The sequence below is a fragment of the Myotis brandtii genome, unplaced genomic scaffold (genome assembly GCF_000412655.1).
Source record: "Myotis brandtii unplaced genomic scaffold, ASM41265v1 scaffold248, whole genome shotgun sequence".
Lineage (NCBI taxonomy): Eukaryota > Metazoa > Chordata > Mammalia > Chiroptera > Vespertilionidae > Myotis > Myotis brandtii.
The window spans coordinates 2,628,873-2,646,921 of record NW_005359397.1 but is presented as its reverse complement, the minus strand read 5'-3'; the positions used below and the strand labels follow the sequence as shown (position 1 = coordinate 2,646,921).

The window sequence follows — 18,049 nt, the reverse complement described above, 5'->3', positions numbered from 1 at the left end:
TAAATAATACAAGAATAAATTGTTTCACGTACTCACAATTGAAATTATGACTTCCTGAACCAAGAAGCTGATATGCAGAGATGGAATGTTTCCTGCTCATTATCTGTGAGGCCTGTGGTCTGGGCTACAGGGAGTGGGAAGGCAGAGGCCACATGGCATAAGGCAAGGAACCCTGCCAGGCAGAGCCAGAGGCCTCAGCCACAGAACCAGGACCTTAGCGGGTGGTCAGCCTGGCCCTGCAGCAGCTCTCCTAGCTCCAGCGGTGATGTGGAGACAAGAGGCTCCTCCCCTCACCACGGCCCTGCCCCTAACCATGCCTGCAGTTCAGGATGCTCTCTCCTAAAAGCTGAGAGAGCTTCACCATGGATCTGATTCAATGTAAGGACTCTCATCCCAAGCTTGCCAGAAAACAAGTTATTTTCAGCATCCGTGGGCAGCAAGTGAAGAAGAAAGTCATGAGCCGGAAGGAATGACTATGTAGAAGCCCAGCCCATTCAGAGGAAGGTTGGCCACCATGTCTCCTTGACAAAATGTTAGGTGCCAAGTAACTTGGGAGAAGTTTTGTGAAATAATCTAGGGTGGTTTTTGGTGTTGTTTTTTTCTTAAATAACAAGGGAACAGGTCATAATAACCCTGAAAGGTTAGAGAAAGCAATTTATAGAAACGAATTAGGGTCCCTCCAACAAGCTTTTGTAATTATAGCTGGCTTTTAAACATTCTAATAACTCAAGCCAAGCAAAATGAATATTTGTGACTACCTTAAGAAATAATACAGGAAACCAGAAAATCCCAGGCACCTTGAGTGCTGTGGTTTCAGTAGCAGCCTGACACAGTGCTTCAGTAGCAAGTTCTTTCATTTTAGAAACTCCGAAAGGGCTCTCTACTGCAAACAGGCTTTAAGTGCTCCATTACGTGGGGTGGCCAAAGCCTTTCACTTCCCCACTGGCTTACCATGAAAACTGCTGTTAAAAATATATATAGTTTCAACAGTTTCATACTAAAGTGCAAATGACTACAATCAGAATACTCATGTCAATGACTGATAGGAGGCTGACACTAAGTAAACAAAGATAGAGAAAATAAGGGTAATTATGGCAATGGGGGGTGAGCAGAAGGATTAGAAAGAAAAAGGAAGAGATGTGAACCCTGCCTCTGGCCCACTGAACTGAGGCTAGTGGCAGATAATAATAATAGCTACTTGACTATGTTCACTGTCCAGCCTTTATCTCTATGAATTGTCACAGCCACCACTCTCACAGTCATTATTCGCTCCACTTTACCGATGAGAAATATGGGCACAGAGGTTAAGTAACTCACCTGAGGTCACAAAATGGTCATTAAAATTCAGTTTTGTCTAATTCCACGTTCCTAACTTCCAAGGTCTGCTATCTTTCCACCAAGGGCCCCTTTTGATTCCATTTCCCCTATGCCATCCATGTTTTGAAAGATTTTTATCTATTGAGCACACTGCATTTATGAACTAATAATTTGTTCCATCTGGCAGTTGATTATTTTTCTGTTCCTGTTTCTGTTTCAACATTGATCCAGACTTTAATACCAATTACTGAGGGTTCACCATAATATTATGAAATCACATAAATCACTATCATAGCTATGCAGCTAATAGGCAATAAGATTAAATAAGCGTAAGCACCATTCCCTAGTGCTGAATTCTAGCGGCCATGGTTTCAGTGTCAATGCCAGCCACATACTGGCATGCTCAACCTAGACTTCAGGATTCCCAGATAGAGAACTCTGGTAACAGTGTTTGATCCACGTGGTATACTCAAGATATTCCAGAATATCTTGAGTATACCACAACAGCCAATCACAGCATTTGCTCAATGTAACATGCCCATGGTTACCACACTGGGTTGCTAGAATTCTGGTCTAGATCAAAGCAAAGTGTAGTGTGTGTGGTGGATTATAACAACAATGGCTGCCAATCAGTCATGCCCTCGGTACCTATGTGTTTATATAGGCTCCTCCCACACTGACTCTTAGCTTGGCCATGTGACTTGCTTTGGTCAACGAAACACCAGCAAACATGATGCAGGCAAGGACTTAGTAAATATTTATGCATTGGAACCTGCCTTCTTGGATCCCTGAGACCACTATGCTGGATGAAGCCCATGATGAAAGACCACATGGAGAGAGAATCCCAGCCATCCCAGCTGAGAACAGACACTGGCTAAGCTAACTGCAGCCTCACGAATGAGCCCAGGCAAGACCAGCAGAACTGCTGTCCATCCAAAGAATTATAGAGAAATAAGTTGTGTTTTAAGTGTTTCGTGGTGGTTTGTTATGCAACAATAGGCAACAGATACAGCACAGCTCTTGATCATGACTCACCTGGAGAACTGCCATTACTACCACTGTGGTGCCCAGGGAATTGGGGTCTTTAAGCCAAAATGCCTGTGTCCTAGGATTTCTCTTGAAGGACAAGAAACCCTGGACTCCTTCATCAAGATTTGGGCTTCATTTAGCTTTTCCTGTGTAAATGACAAAGGTACTATTTCCCTCTTCTCAACTTAGCAGTTTTCATATTTCTCCCTTCTTTGTCTTCACTTCTGGTCTAGACACATTTCCTCCATCAAATATGGTAAACATAGGATGGGGCCATGAGACCAGTTTTGTTTTATTGGCACAAACATGGGGTAAATGTGCTAGACAATACAATACTCTGAGCAGATTCTGGAATATTCTTCTATTTGTCCAACCCCAGCCTTCCTCCACATGGTTGATGACTTTGGCTTTGAAGACTGTTGAAAGATTTAAGTTTTATGTATTTAAAGAGCCTCTGAGTTTCTTTGACAAATGACCATTTTCTCACTCCATTAGAAAAGAAACAGTGTCCCTAGGAGCCAAAGCAAGAATAAATCATGCTAGAAATATTTCATCTATCTCTTCATAAGGGTTACTAGGCTGAGAAATGTCAAAGACAGCGAATGTCCAGACTCCAGTGAGCACTTGACAAGCATCTCGTGTATCTCCTTATCACTCCCTGGGGAAATGCTACTTGAGTGTCATGGTGTTTTGGGCTTGAGAAAATTCCAGGAGAGTTCCAATTGGCTGAATCCCCCAGGATGGCATCACCTGGGTAATGGGCCATGGTTTACAAGTCTACCACAAGTGATTTCTCCCAGGAGCAGTCTCATAGGATCCAAGCAATAGGAGGCTGCCAAATAAAACCACAATGCAGTTTCACATGAGAAAGAGAATGGCCTGGGATGCCAGAAATTTATTTAAGCATGGTCCCTCATTCCATATCTGCAGGCAGAACTGGCTGGAACGTCATTCACAAACATCATTATAATCAGAGGGTTACAAGGAGGTACATCATCATTGTGTTTAATGCCATTATGTCAAGACAGGTTTCCATAATCACATCGTCCTTAGCAACAGAATGGTAATCTCCAAAGTTGTTAGTCATAGTATCCTCTACCCCCTGGACACTATTTAGATAATATTGCTCGTAAATGGTCTCCTAGCCTCCTTTTTCTAGGCATCTGTTCTGTACAAGGCTCTCTTTATAATAACATTATCCACTGTTAAGGATGTTGATACTGTGCTCTCTTCAAAGTGATTTTGCTAGTCTCTGAGCTCCAACATGGCCTGGCCCAGTCTCTCATTCACTACTCAACTGTCCAGATGTCCAGACAGTGTTCCGTGAATGTCTGTGCATGAATCTCTGCTATAATTTAATACTCAGAGAGAAATATTCCAAGCTTTTATAGGAAGAGGAGTTTTTATACTTTTTTAAATAGTGTAGACCCTTGCTATTGTCCCCACATACCAACTATAAATAACAGTATAGTTAGATTCATTTCAGTTGAACAACTAACCCCAATGTGTAATGATTGACTTGTATATATATTTTAAAAGAAACAGGCCAAAATGGAGACATGTAGCATTTGCCTGCTTAGAAAACTCATTATGACAAAGATAACCATTTACCAAATTAATTTTTTAAATTGTGGTAAAACATAGGTAACAAAATTTACAATTTTAACCATTTTCTGTGTACAATTTAGTGGCATTAAGTATGTTCACATTGTTGTGCAAACATCATCCATCTCCAGAACTTTTCCATCTTCCCAAACTGAGACTCTGCACTTATTAGACAACAACATTTCCCATTCTCCCCTCACCCGAGTCCCTAGTACACAGAACATAAAATATACTATCGCAATCATTTTTAAGTGTTCAGTGGCATTAAATATATTATAATGTGTGCAACCATCACCACCATCTAGCCCCAGAACCCTTTCCATCTTGTAAAACTGAAACTCTAATCCCTCTTATAATATTCGTCAATTTTAGAGGACTCTATTTTTGACATTTGGAGGCAAAACTTGACCAAAAGATCTTAAATATTATGTGAAGAGCTGAAAATGACCACGAACATTTTTAAAAGGAGCAGTATGAGAAAGAACTTGTTCTATCTGATACTAAGCAAAATATAAAGCTAGAAGGATCCAAATAGTATGCACCTGGCACAAACAGGTGGTTGGAACAGAATAAACAGCTTGGAAAGTTACCCTTCTTCACAAAGGAGGCTTTAGGGCAGGGGTCCTCAAACTACGGCCCGCGGGCCACATGCGGCCCGCCAAAAACATTTATCCGGCCCGCCGGGTGTTTTTGCCGCCGCTGTGTGCATAGGAATTTGTTCATAGTTTTTTTTAAACTATAGTCCGGCCCTCCAACGGTCTGAGGGACAGTGAACTGGCCCCCTGTTTAAAAAGTTTGAGGACCCCTGCTTTAGGGTATGAAGGTGACATTGCAAACTCAAGGAGAAGGGAAAGATACTGGGATAATTGATAACTCTTTGGAAACAAAGTAGAGATATATTTAATTTACCACTTTATCCTGAAGTGAGATTTTAAAGGATTACATATATATTTACTTAAATAAGACCACAAAAATCTAGAAGAACATGTAGGTTAATATACAGAGCTAGACGAGAAACACATTAGAGCAAGAAGGCTAGAAATTAAATATTTTCATATTTGCAGGCTTTGAACAGTCTCTGTTGCAACTACCCAAACTGCTGCTATAGTGTGAAAGCAACCATAGACAATATGTAAATGAATGAATATGGCCATGTTCTAATAAAACTTTATTTATAAAAACAGATGGTGGAAGCATTTGGCCTTCCAGCCATAGTTTTCTGACCCCTGTTTTAGAGGGATAAAAGTAAAGAACAAAATAATGGGGAAAAAGCAATATCATTCAGTTCAACTACATAAAAATTAACAACTCCAGGGCATAAAAACACTACTATAAACAAAATGTGAAAATACACACACACACACACACACACTGCAGAAAATATTTGCACCATACATGACAATGAAGGGTTGACATCTCCTCCATTTTCATTCTTTCCCTTTCTCTCCTTCTCCCCTCATTCCTCTTTCACACACAAACATATACAATCATTAAAATTAATAAGAAAAATAGCCGAACCGGTTTGGCTCAGTGGATAGAGCGTCAGCCTGCGGACTCAAGGGTCCCAGGTTCGATTCCGGTCAAGGGCATGTACCTTGGTTGCGGGCACATCCCCAGTGGGTGGCGTGCAGGAGGCAGCTGATCGATCTCTCTCATCGATGTTTCTAACTCTCTATCCCTCTCCCTTCTTCTCTGTAAAAAATCAATAAAATATATTTAAAAAAAAATAAAAACTAAAAATATACTTTAAAAAAAAAAAAAGAAAAGAAAAATAAACACACTAGTGAAAATGGACAACTCAGAGAAAGAAAATAATGACCAGTAAGCTCATGAATAGGAGGGTATTCAACCTTCAACTTCTCAACTATATGCAAAGGTGTGAATATATGAGCAAAGGTGTGTTTTCAGTGTCATCGTCCTATTGATGAGGAAGGCAGTGGTGAGGCAGGCCTGGTACTCACTGCTGATGAGAGTGCAAACTGACCAAATGAGCTTTGCAGATGTTTATATCCTCAAATCTAGGAATCTACCCTAAGTAAATAATCCAGGTGATGGTCAAATACTTTCATACAATGATAATCATCATGGCATAATTTATACTAGTAAAAATTGAAAACAACCTCAAAATCCAATAATAGGAGAGTGGTTACATAAATTCAGGCATGAGTCCCCATGAAGTCATCATTAAAAATCTCTTTTCCAAAGACTATATAAGGACAAGATAAAATAGTCAACCTCTAAGGAACATTTGATGCAAGCTGACAGTCCTTCCTTCTAAAAACATCTCCTTCCCTAGGCTTCTCAAATGCCACACCATCCTAGCGTTCTTTCTACTTCCCAGACATCTTGGTCTCTCCTTTGTTCTCGTATTCTTCCGGGCCCAACATGTAGCTATTGAGGTGTCCCGGGGCTTTCTCTTGGGGTTCCTTCTTTGGTCTCCCTACCTTGCTTCCTAGATGGTCCCATACAGCCTCCTAGCTTTAAAAAGTTATTTAAAAATGGAAGGGAAAAAAAAGCCCTGACTGGGTGGCTCAGTTAGTTGGAGCATTGCCCCATATCCAAAAGGTAGCTGGTTTGATTTCTGGTCAGGGCACATACATAGGTTGCAGGTTTAATCCCAGGTAGGGGCACGTACAGGAGGCAACTGATCAAGGATCCCTTCCCTTCCCTTCCCTCTCTCTCTCTCTCTTTCTCTCTTTCTCTCTGTCTTCCCCACTCCCCCTTCTTCTGTCTCTAAAGTCAATAAAAAATATCCTCAGATGAGGATAACAAGAGAGATTTTTAAAAAGATTGCATTTATAAGCCCATGACTCCCCAACTTTATATCCATCCCTGATATCTCCCCGGAGCTCCAGACTCACCTATTCACCTGCCTCCTAAAGATCTCCACTTGGATATTTAAAGGGCAGGTCAACTTGAACAGTCCTACAGAATTCTTGCTTCTCTCTAAATCCCCACTTCCCTCCAACCCAAATCTTCCCAGCCTCAAAATATAGCACCATAATCCACCAAGGTGCTCAAGCCAAAAGGAGTCATCACTGAGTCCCTCCGTTCGGCCATGTCATGTCTACTTTCTCACTTCTCCAACTACCTAGGTTCATGCCACCACTGATGGTTCTCACCCAGGCTACTGTGATAGTTTCTGACAAGGCCTCCATGCTCCCTCTCCTGCCCCCATGAGAATATTCTTATACAGTCTACTCTCCAGGAAAGCGTTACAGTCCATATCTCATCATACAATTTCCTTTTCACGACCCACCAGTGGCTTTTCATCTCAATCTAATTAAATGTACACTTCCTACCACAGTCTTCAATGATCAACTATCCCCCTGATTACCTCTCTACCCATCTATGTTCTTTTTTCCTCAAACACACCAAGCTCATTCCCATCAAAGGCCCATTATACATTTCCTACAGATTCCCATGTGGCTGCCTCTACCTCCACATTCGAGCTCAGTCTAACTCACCTCCTCAGGGATGCTCTCCGCTTACATTGAAGCTTTGCAGATGTTTACATTCTCAAATATATTGAACCTCTGGGAATCTACCCTAATAAATCATCAAAGCAATGGTCAAATACTTTTATACAGTAATAATCACCATGGCACAATATGTAGTAGCAAAAATTGGAAACAACCTCAGAATCCATAGCTTACACATGGCCTCCTACCCCAGTCCTTACTTATGCCATTATTTTGTTTCAGTTCTTCAAAGCACAGAATAGATGCCTAATTTTATCAAATTGATAAATGAATGTTAGGGCAAAAGTTCTTTTTAAAACAAACACACACTCATTCTGTGTCTGTGTATAGATACAAAGACTTGACGACAACTGGGTTGGGTATACCCCATCTGTCCCTCCAAATCCACTCTTCATGCCTGGGGAAGCCTAACCCCTTGGGCTATGTCAAAGGTTTCCTTGCTTCTGTTTTCTGGTTGGGTCTGGTAATTGGGGAGTATGGCAAGAAGACGAGAGACAGCTGGAAGAAGCCACTGCTCCTGTTAGGCAGCCCTTTCTCTATAGACCCTCCTTAGGATGCAGTAGGTTCCCCTTCCCATGGCCCCTTCAGATTGGGGTGTGGTAACAGCTACTTAGTTTTGCTAGCCCCAGAGAACTGCATCATTCTATGTTGGTTCAGGTAAACCGGTAGTTCGCAAAGTGGTCCCCAAGACTCTGTCGGGATATTCAGGAGGTCAAAACTATTTTCATAATAGCACTAAGATGTTATTTGCCTTTTTCACTCTGTTGATATTTGTATTGATGGTGCAAAAGCAATGGTGGGGAAAATCACTAACACTTTAACCCAAGTAGTTTAGTGGCACCAAACTGTACTAGTAATCACCTTATTCCCTGTTTCATATGCACGGGGGGAGAGGGGAGCATCAAACCAAAGAAGATATACAGACAGCAGATGAGCATATGCAAAGATGCTCCACTTTATATGTCATCAAGGAAATGCAAATTCAAACAACAGTGAGATATAGCTACGCACCCATTAGAATAACCAAAATACAGAACCTGACAACACCAAATGCTGGTGAGGATGTGGAGCAACAGGAACTCTCATCCATTGCTGGTGGGAGTGCAAAACGGTACAGCCACTTTGGAAAACAGTTTGGTGGTTTCTTATAAAACTAAACATACTTTCACCATATGACCCAACAATCACATTCCTTGGTATTTACTAAAAGTGATGGGAAACCTATGTCCACACAAAAACCTGCAACCGGATGCTTATAGCAGCTTTATTCAAAATTGCCAAAATTATGAACAATTTGCTTCTTAGAAGCAACCATGATATCCTTCAGCGAATGGATAAACGGTGATACATTCAGACAATGGAATGTTATTTAGTACTAAAAAAAACCATGAGCTATAAAGTCATGAAAAGACATGGAAAAACCTTAAGTGCATATGACTAAGTGAAAGAGGCCAATTTGAAAAGGTTACATACTGTATGATTCTAACTATATGACAGTCTGGAAAAGGCAAAACTATGGAGACAGTAAAAAGATCAGTTGTTGCCAGGAGTTGGAGGGGGGGGCGGCGGGGAACGACTAGGCAGAGCACAGAGGATTTTTAGGGCAGTGGAAATACTCTGATACACTGTATAATATCGTAATGATGGGTACCAGTCATTATACATTTGTCCAAACCCATAGAATGTACAACACCAAGAGTGAACTCTAATTAAACTATGGACTTTCGGGGATTATGATGTGTTAATTTGTGTTTATCAATTGTAACAAATGTACCACACTGGTTGTAAATGTGAATAATGGGGAAGGCTATGCATGTGTGGGGTCAGGGGGTAGGTATATGGGAAATCCCTGTATCTGCCTCTCAATTTTGCTGTGAACCTAAAACTGCTCTAAAAAATAAAGTCTTCATAAAAATATAAAATACATACACGATAACCAGAAAAAAAAATCAATACCAGTTCCACTTTAAAATGTCCTTGATGAAGCAATAAAACACACTAATTTTATTAAGTCTCAACCCTTGCGGACATGTCTTTTAAATACTCTGTGACAAAGTGAGAAGTTCAAGTGAAGTGTGATCATTCTCTCCATCTGCATTGGTTGAGCGAGTAAGCTGCGTGCTAAGCCACCCCTCCTCTCACCGTTTCTACATAAAGTGTGACTCGCAAACAATGGTTGTGGGTCTTCTTCTCTAAAGTGAACAGAGGGCCCCTCACAACTGATAGTGTTTGTTGCCAATGACAGAATTTGAGTTTTCCGGGGAAAATTAGAATTTTGGAAAACCTGTATCACCATCATGAGCTTACAATTTCCCAGGACTTGAAGACTTTTCTGGTGAGATTGGTGTTGAAATTATAATTTTTTAAATATTGCATAATGAAATGCGTCAACATGTAGAAGATCTGCACAAGTCCATGAACTAATTTTTTCTCCCCACCCAGCTTTACTGAGATATAATTGACATAGAACATTGAAAGTTTATGGTGCACAAGGTGATGACTTGATACACATTTATTGTGAAAAGGTTGCCACAATGAGATTAGTTAACACCTCCATTACCTGCATGTGTGTGGTGAGAGCACTTAGGATCTATTCTCCTGGTAACTTTCAAGTATATAATGCAGCACTGTTAACAACCGCGGTCATCTAGTGCAGCACTGTTAACAACCGTCGCCATGCTGTTCGTTAGGTCCCGAGAACTTACTCATAATGGAAGTGGGCACCCTTTGACTAACATCTCCCTACTTCCCTCACCCCGCCACCAGCGCCTAGCAACCACCATTCTACTCTGTTTCTGTGAGTTTGGGTTTTTTAGGTTCCATGAATAAGTGAAACCATACCGTACTTTCTTTTCTCTGACTTATTTCACTTAGCACAATGCCCTCAAGGTTCATCCATGTTGTCACAAATGACATGGGATTTCCTTCTTTTTTATGGCTGAATAATATTCATATAGATGATATAGATAGAGATATAGATCACATTTTTTATCCATTCATCCATTGATAGACATTTAGATTGCTTCTGCATCTTGGTTGAATAATGTTGCAATGAACATTGGAGTACAGACATCTCCACAAGGTAGTGATTTCATTTCCTTTGTATAAATATCCAGAAGTATATACTATATTGCTGAGTCATATGACAGTTCTATTTTTTTATTTTTAAAAGAACCTCCTGTTTTCCGTAGTGGCTGTGCCAATTTATACTCCAATCAACAGTGCACAGGGTTCCCTTTTTTCCACAACCTCACCAATATTTATCATCCTTTATCTTGTTTATGATAGCCACTCTCACAGTGTGAGGTGATATCTCATTACAGTTTTGATTTTAATTTCCCTGATATTAGTGATGGTGAGCATCTTTTCATGTACTGTTGGCCATTTATATATCTTATTGGAAAAAAAAAGTCTATTCGGGTCCTCTGTCCATTTTTAATTGGATTTATAAGAATTCCTTATATATTGAGGATATTAACTCCTTATCTGACATATGGATTTGTTTACCTTTGTTTTTGTTGCTCATACTTTTGGTACCATATTCAAAAAAAAGTGAACCAATATTCTCTAACATACCAAAACATTATGTTGTTTTTAAAAAAAAAAAAAAAAAGTAAGCATGGGTAAAAGAGCCATTCAAATGCAAGAAAAACCAATGAATTTTAATGTAACAATAGAAAAGTTTAAAATTGAGATGGTGTAAAATTCCATTAAACTTCAAGAAACTACCACCTGTTGAGTTTGATTTTGGTGTCAAAGAATATCCACAATTACCTGCAAAGGCAATTAAAATACTTCCAACTACGCATCTGCATGAGATAAGATTTTCTGCATTTGCTTCAACCAAACTAACATATCACAACATACTGAAAGCAGAAGCAGATAAACGAATCCAGCTGTCTTCTTTTAAACCAGACCTTAAAAAGATTTGCAAAAATATAAAACAAGCCCTGGCCTGTTTTGCTCAGTGGATAGAGCGTCAGCCTGCGGACTGAAGGGTCCCAGGTTTGATTCTGGCCAAGGGCACATACCTGGGTTGCGGGCTTGATCCCTAGTGGGGGGTGTGCAGGAGGCAGCTGATCAATGATTCTCTCTCATCATTGATGTTTCTATCTCTCTCTCCCTCTTCCTTCCTCTCTGAAATCAATAAAGGAATATATTTAAAATATATATATATAAAACAAGATTACTCTCCTCACTATTTAAAAAAAATCATTATTTAGGTTAACGTGTGGTGGCTTTAGAACAAGTTCACACATTCTCCTCCCTTCAAGAAGTGGAGACTAACTCCCTTCCCCCAAGCCTGTGCTGGACTTAGTGAATCATTTCTAATGAATAACGTATGGCAGAGATGATGGTATGTGACTTCCAAGGCAAGGACACAAAAGGAACTGTGGTTTCCTCCTTGTTCATGAGTGGAGACGGCTCATGCTGAAGGAAGCCAGCTGCCATGTTGAGAGGATGCTCAAGCAGCCCTATGGAGAGGCTCACCTGGCAAGCAACTGAGGCCTCCTGCCAAGAGCCATGTGAGTGAGCCATCTTGGAAGCAGTTCCTTCAGTCCCAGCTCAACCTTGAGGAGACCACAACCTATTAGAGATACTGAGATAGAACCATCCGGCTAAGCCACTCCTGGAATCTTGATCTACAGAAACGGTGTGAGATATGTTTATTGTTTTAAGTCAGTAAATATTAAGCTTATCTGCTATGCAGCAACAGATAAATAGTACAACAGATAATGGATTTTATGTTGTTTTCATATTTATTTTATTTCCTCAGTTTTAATTTCTAATAAGGTAAATATCAATAGATAGAAACCAATTAAACAAAGGTTCTTATGGATTCTGTTTTCAAGAATATAAAGGGAGCCCCTAGACGATGTGGCTCAGTTGGTTAAGCATCTGTCCCACGTACCAAGAGGTCGCAGGTTCGATTCCCCATCAGGGCACATGCCCTGGTTATGGGCTCAATCCCCGGTAGAGGGTGTGCAGGAGGGGGCTGATTGATGTTTCTCTCTCATGGATGTTTCTCTCTCCCTCTCCTTCTCTCTCTCTCTCTCTCATCATTAAAAACATGCTTAAAAAAAAGATTCTCTCTCCTTCTCTCTCTCTCTCTCTCTCTCAAATCATTAAAAACCTGCTTAAAAAAAAAGAATAAAGGGACCCTGAGACCAAAAAAAAATGAGGACTATTGCCCTAAATTCTGCAAATTTCCTCTTTATTAAACATCCCTCAAATTACCCCATGGGAAAGCACCAATTGTTTCCTATCAGGACCCTGACTGATATAACAACACCAAAATATTATCAGTAATAGTTGCTGTTCCATGTGAAGTATGCGTTATTTTATTTTCTTCTTAATGTTTTTTTTTCTTCACTTTAAAAATTTTCTCAACAATAATTCATTATTTTTGTAATTAGGAGAAAAGAAACTTCCCTTCCAAAGCCATCCAAAGTGAAAGTCAGAGCTGTGCTTCTTTTAGACAAGTCAATGGTTTCAGGGTGCCCTGCACACCCAGGTGTCCACCATGCACCCAGGGGTGGGGGAGAGGTTTGCAGGGGCAAGGTGGGGCATGAGTGGGGGTGGATGAGGTTCTCAACCAGAATAGCTCTTTCCCCTGTTTTACATATTGGGTTTCTGCATAATATTTTATGTAAAGAAAAGTTTCCACTGCGTAAAAAAAAGTTTGAAAACTTTTACCATGAGAATAACAGTTGAAGGGCTAAATTTAGGCTATACAAGAATCGCTAAAACTTTTGAGTTTGAATAGAATTTCCATAAAGAAAACCCTACAGATTCTGAGAGAACAGAAGCCCTGACACATTAACAAATGTTCAATCTTTTCAAGGCAGGCTGGACCCATGCAGCTGTGGGAAGAAGTTTCAGTGAGGGATGAAGAGCCTACCCAGGGACCCCCAATGCAAAGGGCCCAAGGGCAGCAGGAACACCAGGGTTCATAAGGCCCAAAGAGACACATATCAGAACCTCAAGTGAGTGGCTCTCTTGTTTTCTAGGGAAAACCAAATGCAGGAGGTGCCGGGACCACCTGGTTGTTAGAAGCATGGGCAACTGATCTGCCTTCAGAGACAACGGATCCGCCTTCAAGTCCTGGGTCTGACATGTGTAAAACCTGTGAGGTCTCAGCAAGTGCCATCGCCTCTCAGATGAGGAGCTGTAAATGGGATTTGAGAATGTAAAAGGATGCAGCCATTCTGGAAAACAGTCTGGCGGGTGTTTTAAAAAGGTAAATATAAATTTACCATATGACCCAGCAAAGCCATTCCTAGGTAACTCCCCAGAGACATGAAAACATATGTCCACACAAAGACTTGCACATAAATATCCTTAGCAGCATCATTCATCAAATGGAAATCATCTCAATGTTCGTCAACTGGTGAGTGGATAAGTAAAATGTGGTCTCTCCATACCCCGGGATACTATCTATAATAATAAAGGTGTAATATGCTAATTAGGCCGGACCACCTTCCGAACGAAGCCTGAGCTGTGAGGGAAGCCCGGTTCCCGGTGCCAGAGGGAAGCCAGAGCCAGCCGCCGGGGGAAGGAAGGCCTACTCTTGCCTCTTGCACGAATTTCGTGCATGGGGCCTCTAGTAGGACAATAAAAAGGAATGGCATCCTGATATATATCACACCCTGGGTGTACCTTGAAAACATTATTCTAAATGAAGAAGTCATCTTGAAAGATCACATATCACATGAGTCCATGTAATGAAATGTCCAGAAAAGCAAGGAGATGGAAGCAGAGAATAGATCAGTGGTTGCCTAGGGCTGGGGGTGGGGTGGGAACCAGGAGTGACTACAGAAGAGCACAAATTTCCTGTGGGGGTGATGAAATGTTCTAAGACTGGGTTGTGGTGATGGATGTACAACTCTTTAAATTTACTGAAAATTATTGAACGATACACTTTGAATGGGCACATTTTATGATATGTAAATTAGACCCCAATAAAGCTGTTTTTAAAAAAATGGGCAATGGGAACAGGAGGGTGGGGCTCAGGCAGGTCTGAGGCCAAGAAGGGTCCCTGGTGCCCGGACATTAGCCTGAGACAAGCAGCGTCGGAGAAGGAAACCTGGTGACTTCCCCAGCGCTGCCTCCCTCTGGACCGCCTCCCATTGCCCTGGCAGGTAGAGGAGGTTGACTCAGCCACAGCTGTGAGCTCAGGGGAACGGGGGAGCTGCCATCCATCCCGCTGTGAGCTAACGCCCCAGCAGCCTCCCCAACACCAGCCCCCACCCCTCCTGCACACAGAAGCCATCCCGGCCAGCTGGGAGCAGCGGGCTCTGGCGTGCTGGCAGGAAACAGCATAGCTGGGAGAGATTGCCTGCTGATGGATGGCAGCTCCACATCCCTCCTCCAAGACCCAGCCACCTGTGGCCCCCCAGGGCACCTCGCACCACCCCCACAGCCTGCCCCAGTGCACAGTGCCCCGGGCCCCCACACTTACCTGGCTGTCCCCAGAGCCAAGAGACCGGCCTGTGGGGCCTGGCACTTTTCTTTCAAATTTAATACATGTACCCTTGGATCCATCTCCTCGATTTCTCCAGACCTATCCTAGATAAACATTTGCATGTGTGCACAAAACGTTCACTTCAGCAAAACCAAGACCACTGAAAATCTTACATCAATAAGGAACCAGTTTAAAAATCCTGGTGAATCCATACTATGGAATAACAGCAGTTAAAAAGAACAACACAGATTATTCCCCTGTAGTTTTCCTGGCATGAAAACACCTCCAAGATATATTGTTGGGTGAAGAAAAGGAAATTGTGGGATAATGTATCCAGGATATCCTCACTTACACAAAAATAAAGACCAAAAAATCCCAACTAGCTCCTACTTCTCCAAGCCCACAGATACACAGGTAAACGGGGAAAATGCCTGGTAGGAAACACCAAACACCAGTATTAATTTCAAAAGGGAGGGAGGGAGGCTCCAAGATATATTGTTGGGTGAAGAAAAGGAAATTGTGGGATAATGTATCCAGGATATCCTCACTTACACAAAAATAAAGACCAAAAAATCCCAACTAGCTCCTACTTCTCCAAGCCCACAGATACACAGGTAAACGGGGAAAATGCCTGGTAGGAAACACCAAACACCAGTATTAATTTCAGAAGGGAGGGAGGGACGGAGGGAGGAAGGGACGGAGGGAGGAAGGGAGAGAGAGAGAGACATTTTACTCTGCATACTTCTGTGTTTAATTTTTTACAAGAAGAATGTTTGTGTATGTTCGGGTCCTTTAAAAACATTAGTCTTGTAAAAAAACAAACTAACAAACGGAAAAAGTGTTTTGAGATGGTCACTTTTAATTTTTTACAAGAAGAATGTTTGTGTATGTTCGGTTCCTTTAAAAACATTAGTCTTGTAAAAAACAAACTAACAAATGGAAAAAGTGTTTTGAGATGGTCACCGTGTTGGTGCAGGGTTCAGGGTCACTTTTCAAAGAGCTGTCAATCAAGGATTTTGTCTCGTTCTTGCCACTCCCCCTTGAGGGCTAGGCTCAAACCCCGTTTTGGCAGATTAAGAAACTGGACCCAGAGAGGTGAAGCCAGCTGCTCAAGGTCACACCAGGGTCAGAAGCAGCACAGCCAGCTCACAGAGCCTCTGTGGGGGAAATGGGACTTTGTCAGGGAAGAAGGGAGTAAAAGATGAAAGAGGAGCTGATGAACTATCGCCCACAACAAAAATTAGACATCATGATGTGCCTCCCACTGAGTGGGATGGGCCTGCCGCATCATCCAGCAAATGGCACGTGGGAAGGAGCCTGGAGGGGTCGTGTCCCCTGAGCCTGGGATTTCATGCTTCTGAGGGGGCTGCTCAGCGCAGGCTCTGGGCTCAATGCTTCCAGGAATGCCTTTCTGCTTATTCCCCAGAGCGCTCTGTAACAGGGCACAAACGGAATTGTGCTTCGCACAGGCATAAAACCCAACACCTTCTAGCATAGTAAATGCCACCACGTCTCAGTTATTTCGTTGATTGCTTGAGCACCAAGCGTCTGGGTGTACAGAGGCAGGAGCCCAGAGGGACCCAGGAAACATGGCTGGGCCCCTTGTGGGACAGCCAGAAAGGATTTGTATCCAAAGAGGGACCAGAGGGACCAGAGGCTGCTGAGGGTGAACACAGGACACAAGCATAAATCTCAGATGCACAATGAGCAGGCGTGACCCCTCAGAGCATGCTCAGAGAGCACAATGGTTAAATCATGGCTCCTCCATTCATCCTTATAGCAAGAAGCAAACCTACAAGGCCATGAGGCCACTGGCAACAGCTTGAATCCTGGGGGTTCTGATCCTGGTCTGCCACCTTGGTCAAGGTTCTGAACCTCTCTGGGTCTCAGTTTCCCTATCTGTAAAATGGGTGTTTTATACCTGCCTCTTAGGTATCGTGATATCTGGGTCATGGGACACATAATAATATAATTAAATAAAAATATAACAACTACAGAGTACCCATAAAATGTGGAAACAAATTATATGAGTGTGTATGTGTGTTTATATTTATTTACTCATTCACTTTGTAAAGTGAAAATGGCCTAGACAACATTGTGTATATTCTTCTGTTTCCAGACTTTATGAACATAACTATGATTATTTTATACACATATAAATACATTATAATTTATATATTTATAATTACAACAATGTTATTACTCTATTTTATCTTGTTATATAAGTATATATGTCTATAATGAAATGTCAAGAAATTCACAGGCATTTAATGTTCACAGCAAGTCCTTGAGGTAGATGCAATTATTATCCCCATTTTACAGAGATGGAAATTGAGGTATAGGAAGCGAACTGACTAGGGTCTACCTGCTAGGGTCACCGAGGGAATGCTTGACAAAGTCAGTTTTAGACCCCTATAGTCTAACTTCAGAGCCTATGTGATTAACCACCCCCTACACCATCTACGTCTGCAGCAAAAGCTAAATGAAAGGGACCTGCATACTGAGCTCCCGCTCGTGGCCAGGCACAGAGGAGGCACCTAAGAAATGCAAGATCCTATGAGCACTGAGCTCTTGGAGGAGAGACCCGACCCAACCTGTTCACCAAATACCTAGAAAGATAATGTGCAAGAAGTAGGTTGTCAGTAAATCTTTCTGGCAAGAAAGGAAAATGATGATGTTCATTAGCAAAGGCTGGGATTTTTGTTTCCCCCCAAAAAAGTCTAAGATGAACTTGGAGTCTTCCTAAGATGTGTGCGGCTGCCAAACTCGGGAGAGGGTCAGGACACACCCCGCCCCTCCCTCAGCCCAGGCCTCTACAGCACAGAATCTGGGGGAGTGGGAGGGGGGCAAACCCTGAGCAGAGGCACGAAGGCCCAGGCGCCGCCAGCGACCACGGATCAGAGTGGCTTACCTTCCTCGGCGTCGTTCCTCAGGGAGGCCTCCAGCAGGGCCACGCTGGCATCGAAGGTCACCTTCTTCCTCCGGCCACCCGTGCTGCGCTTCCGCTCATGCTTGCGCTTGCGGTGCTGCAGGTCCTGCTCGTACTGCGCCCACTTCTTCAGCTGCTGCGCCCGGCGCTTCTGGGCGGCCCGCAGCCGCTCCAGCGTGGGCACCTTCTCCAGCAGCTGCAGCTCCGTCAGCAGGCCCAGGT

The 18,049-nt window shown here is 42.3% G+C and overlaps 1 protein-coding gene across 1 annotated transcript in view; it reads right to left on the bottom strand.

Moving 5' to 3' along the window:
- Positions 1-18,047, bottom strand: part of PPP1R16B (protein phosphatase 1, regulatory subunit 16B) — a gene marked incomplete at its 5' end in the record, with an annotated part of 67,509 nt that extends 49,462 nt beyond the window's left edge. Inside the window, one exon of the mRNA XM_005867322.2 lies at positions 17,810-18,047. Within this exon, the coding sequence (XP_005867384.1) occupies positions 17,810-18,047 (238 nt within the window). The remainder of the gene's footprint in view (positions 1-17,809) is intronic.
- Between the last annotated feature and the right edge of the window lie 2 nt (positions 18,048-18,049).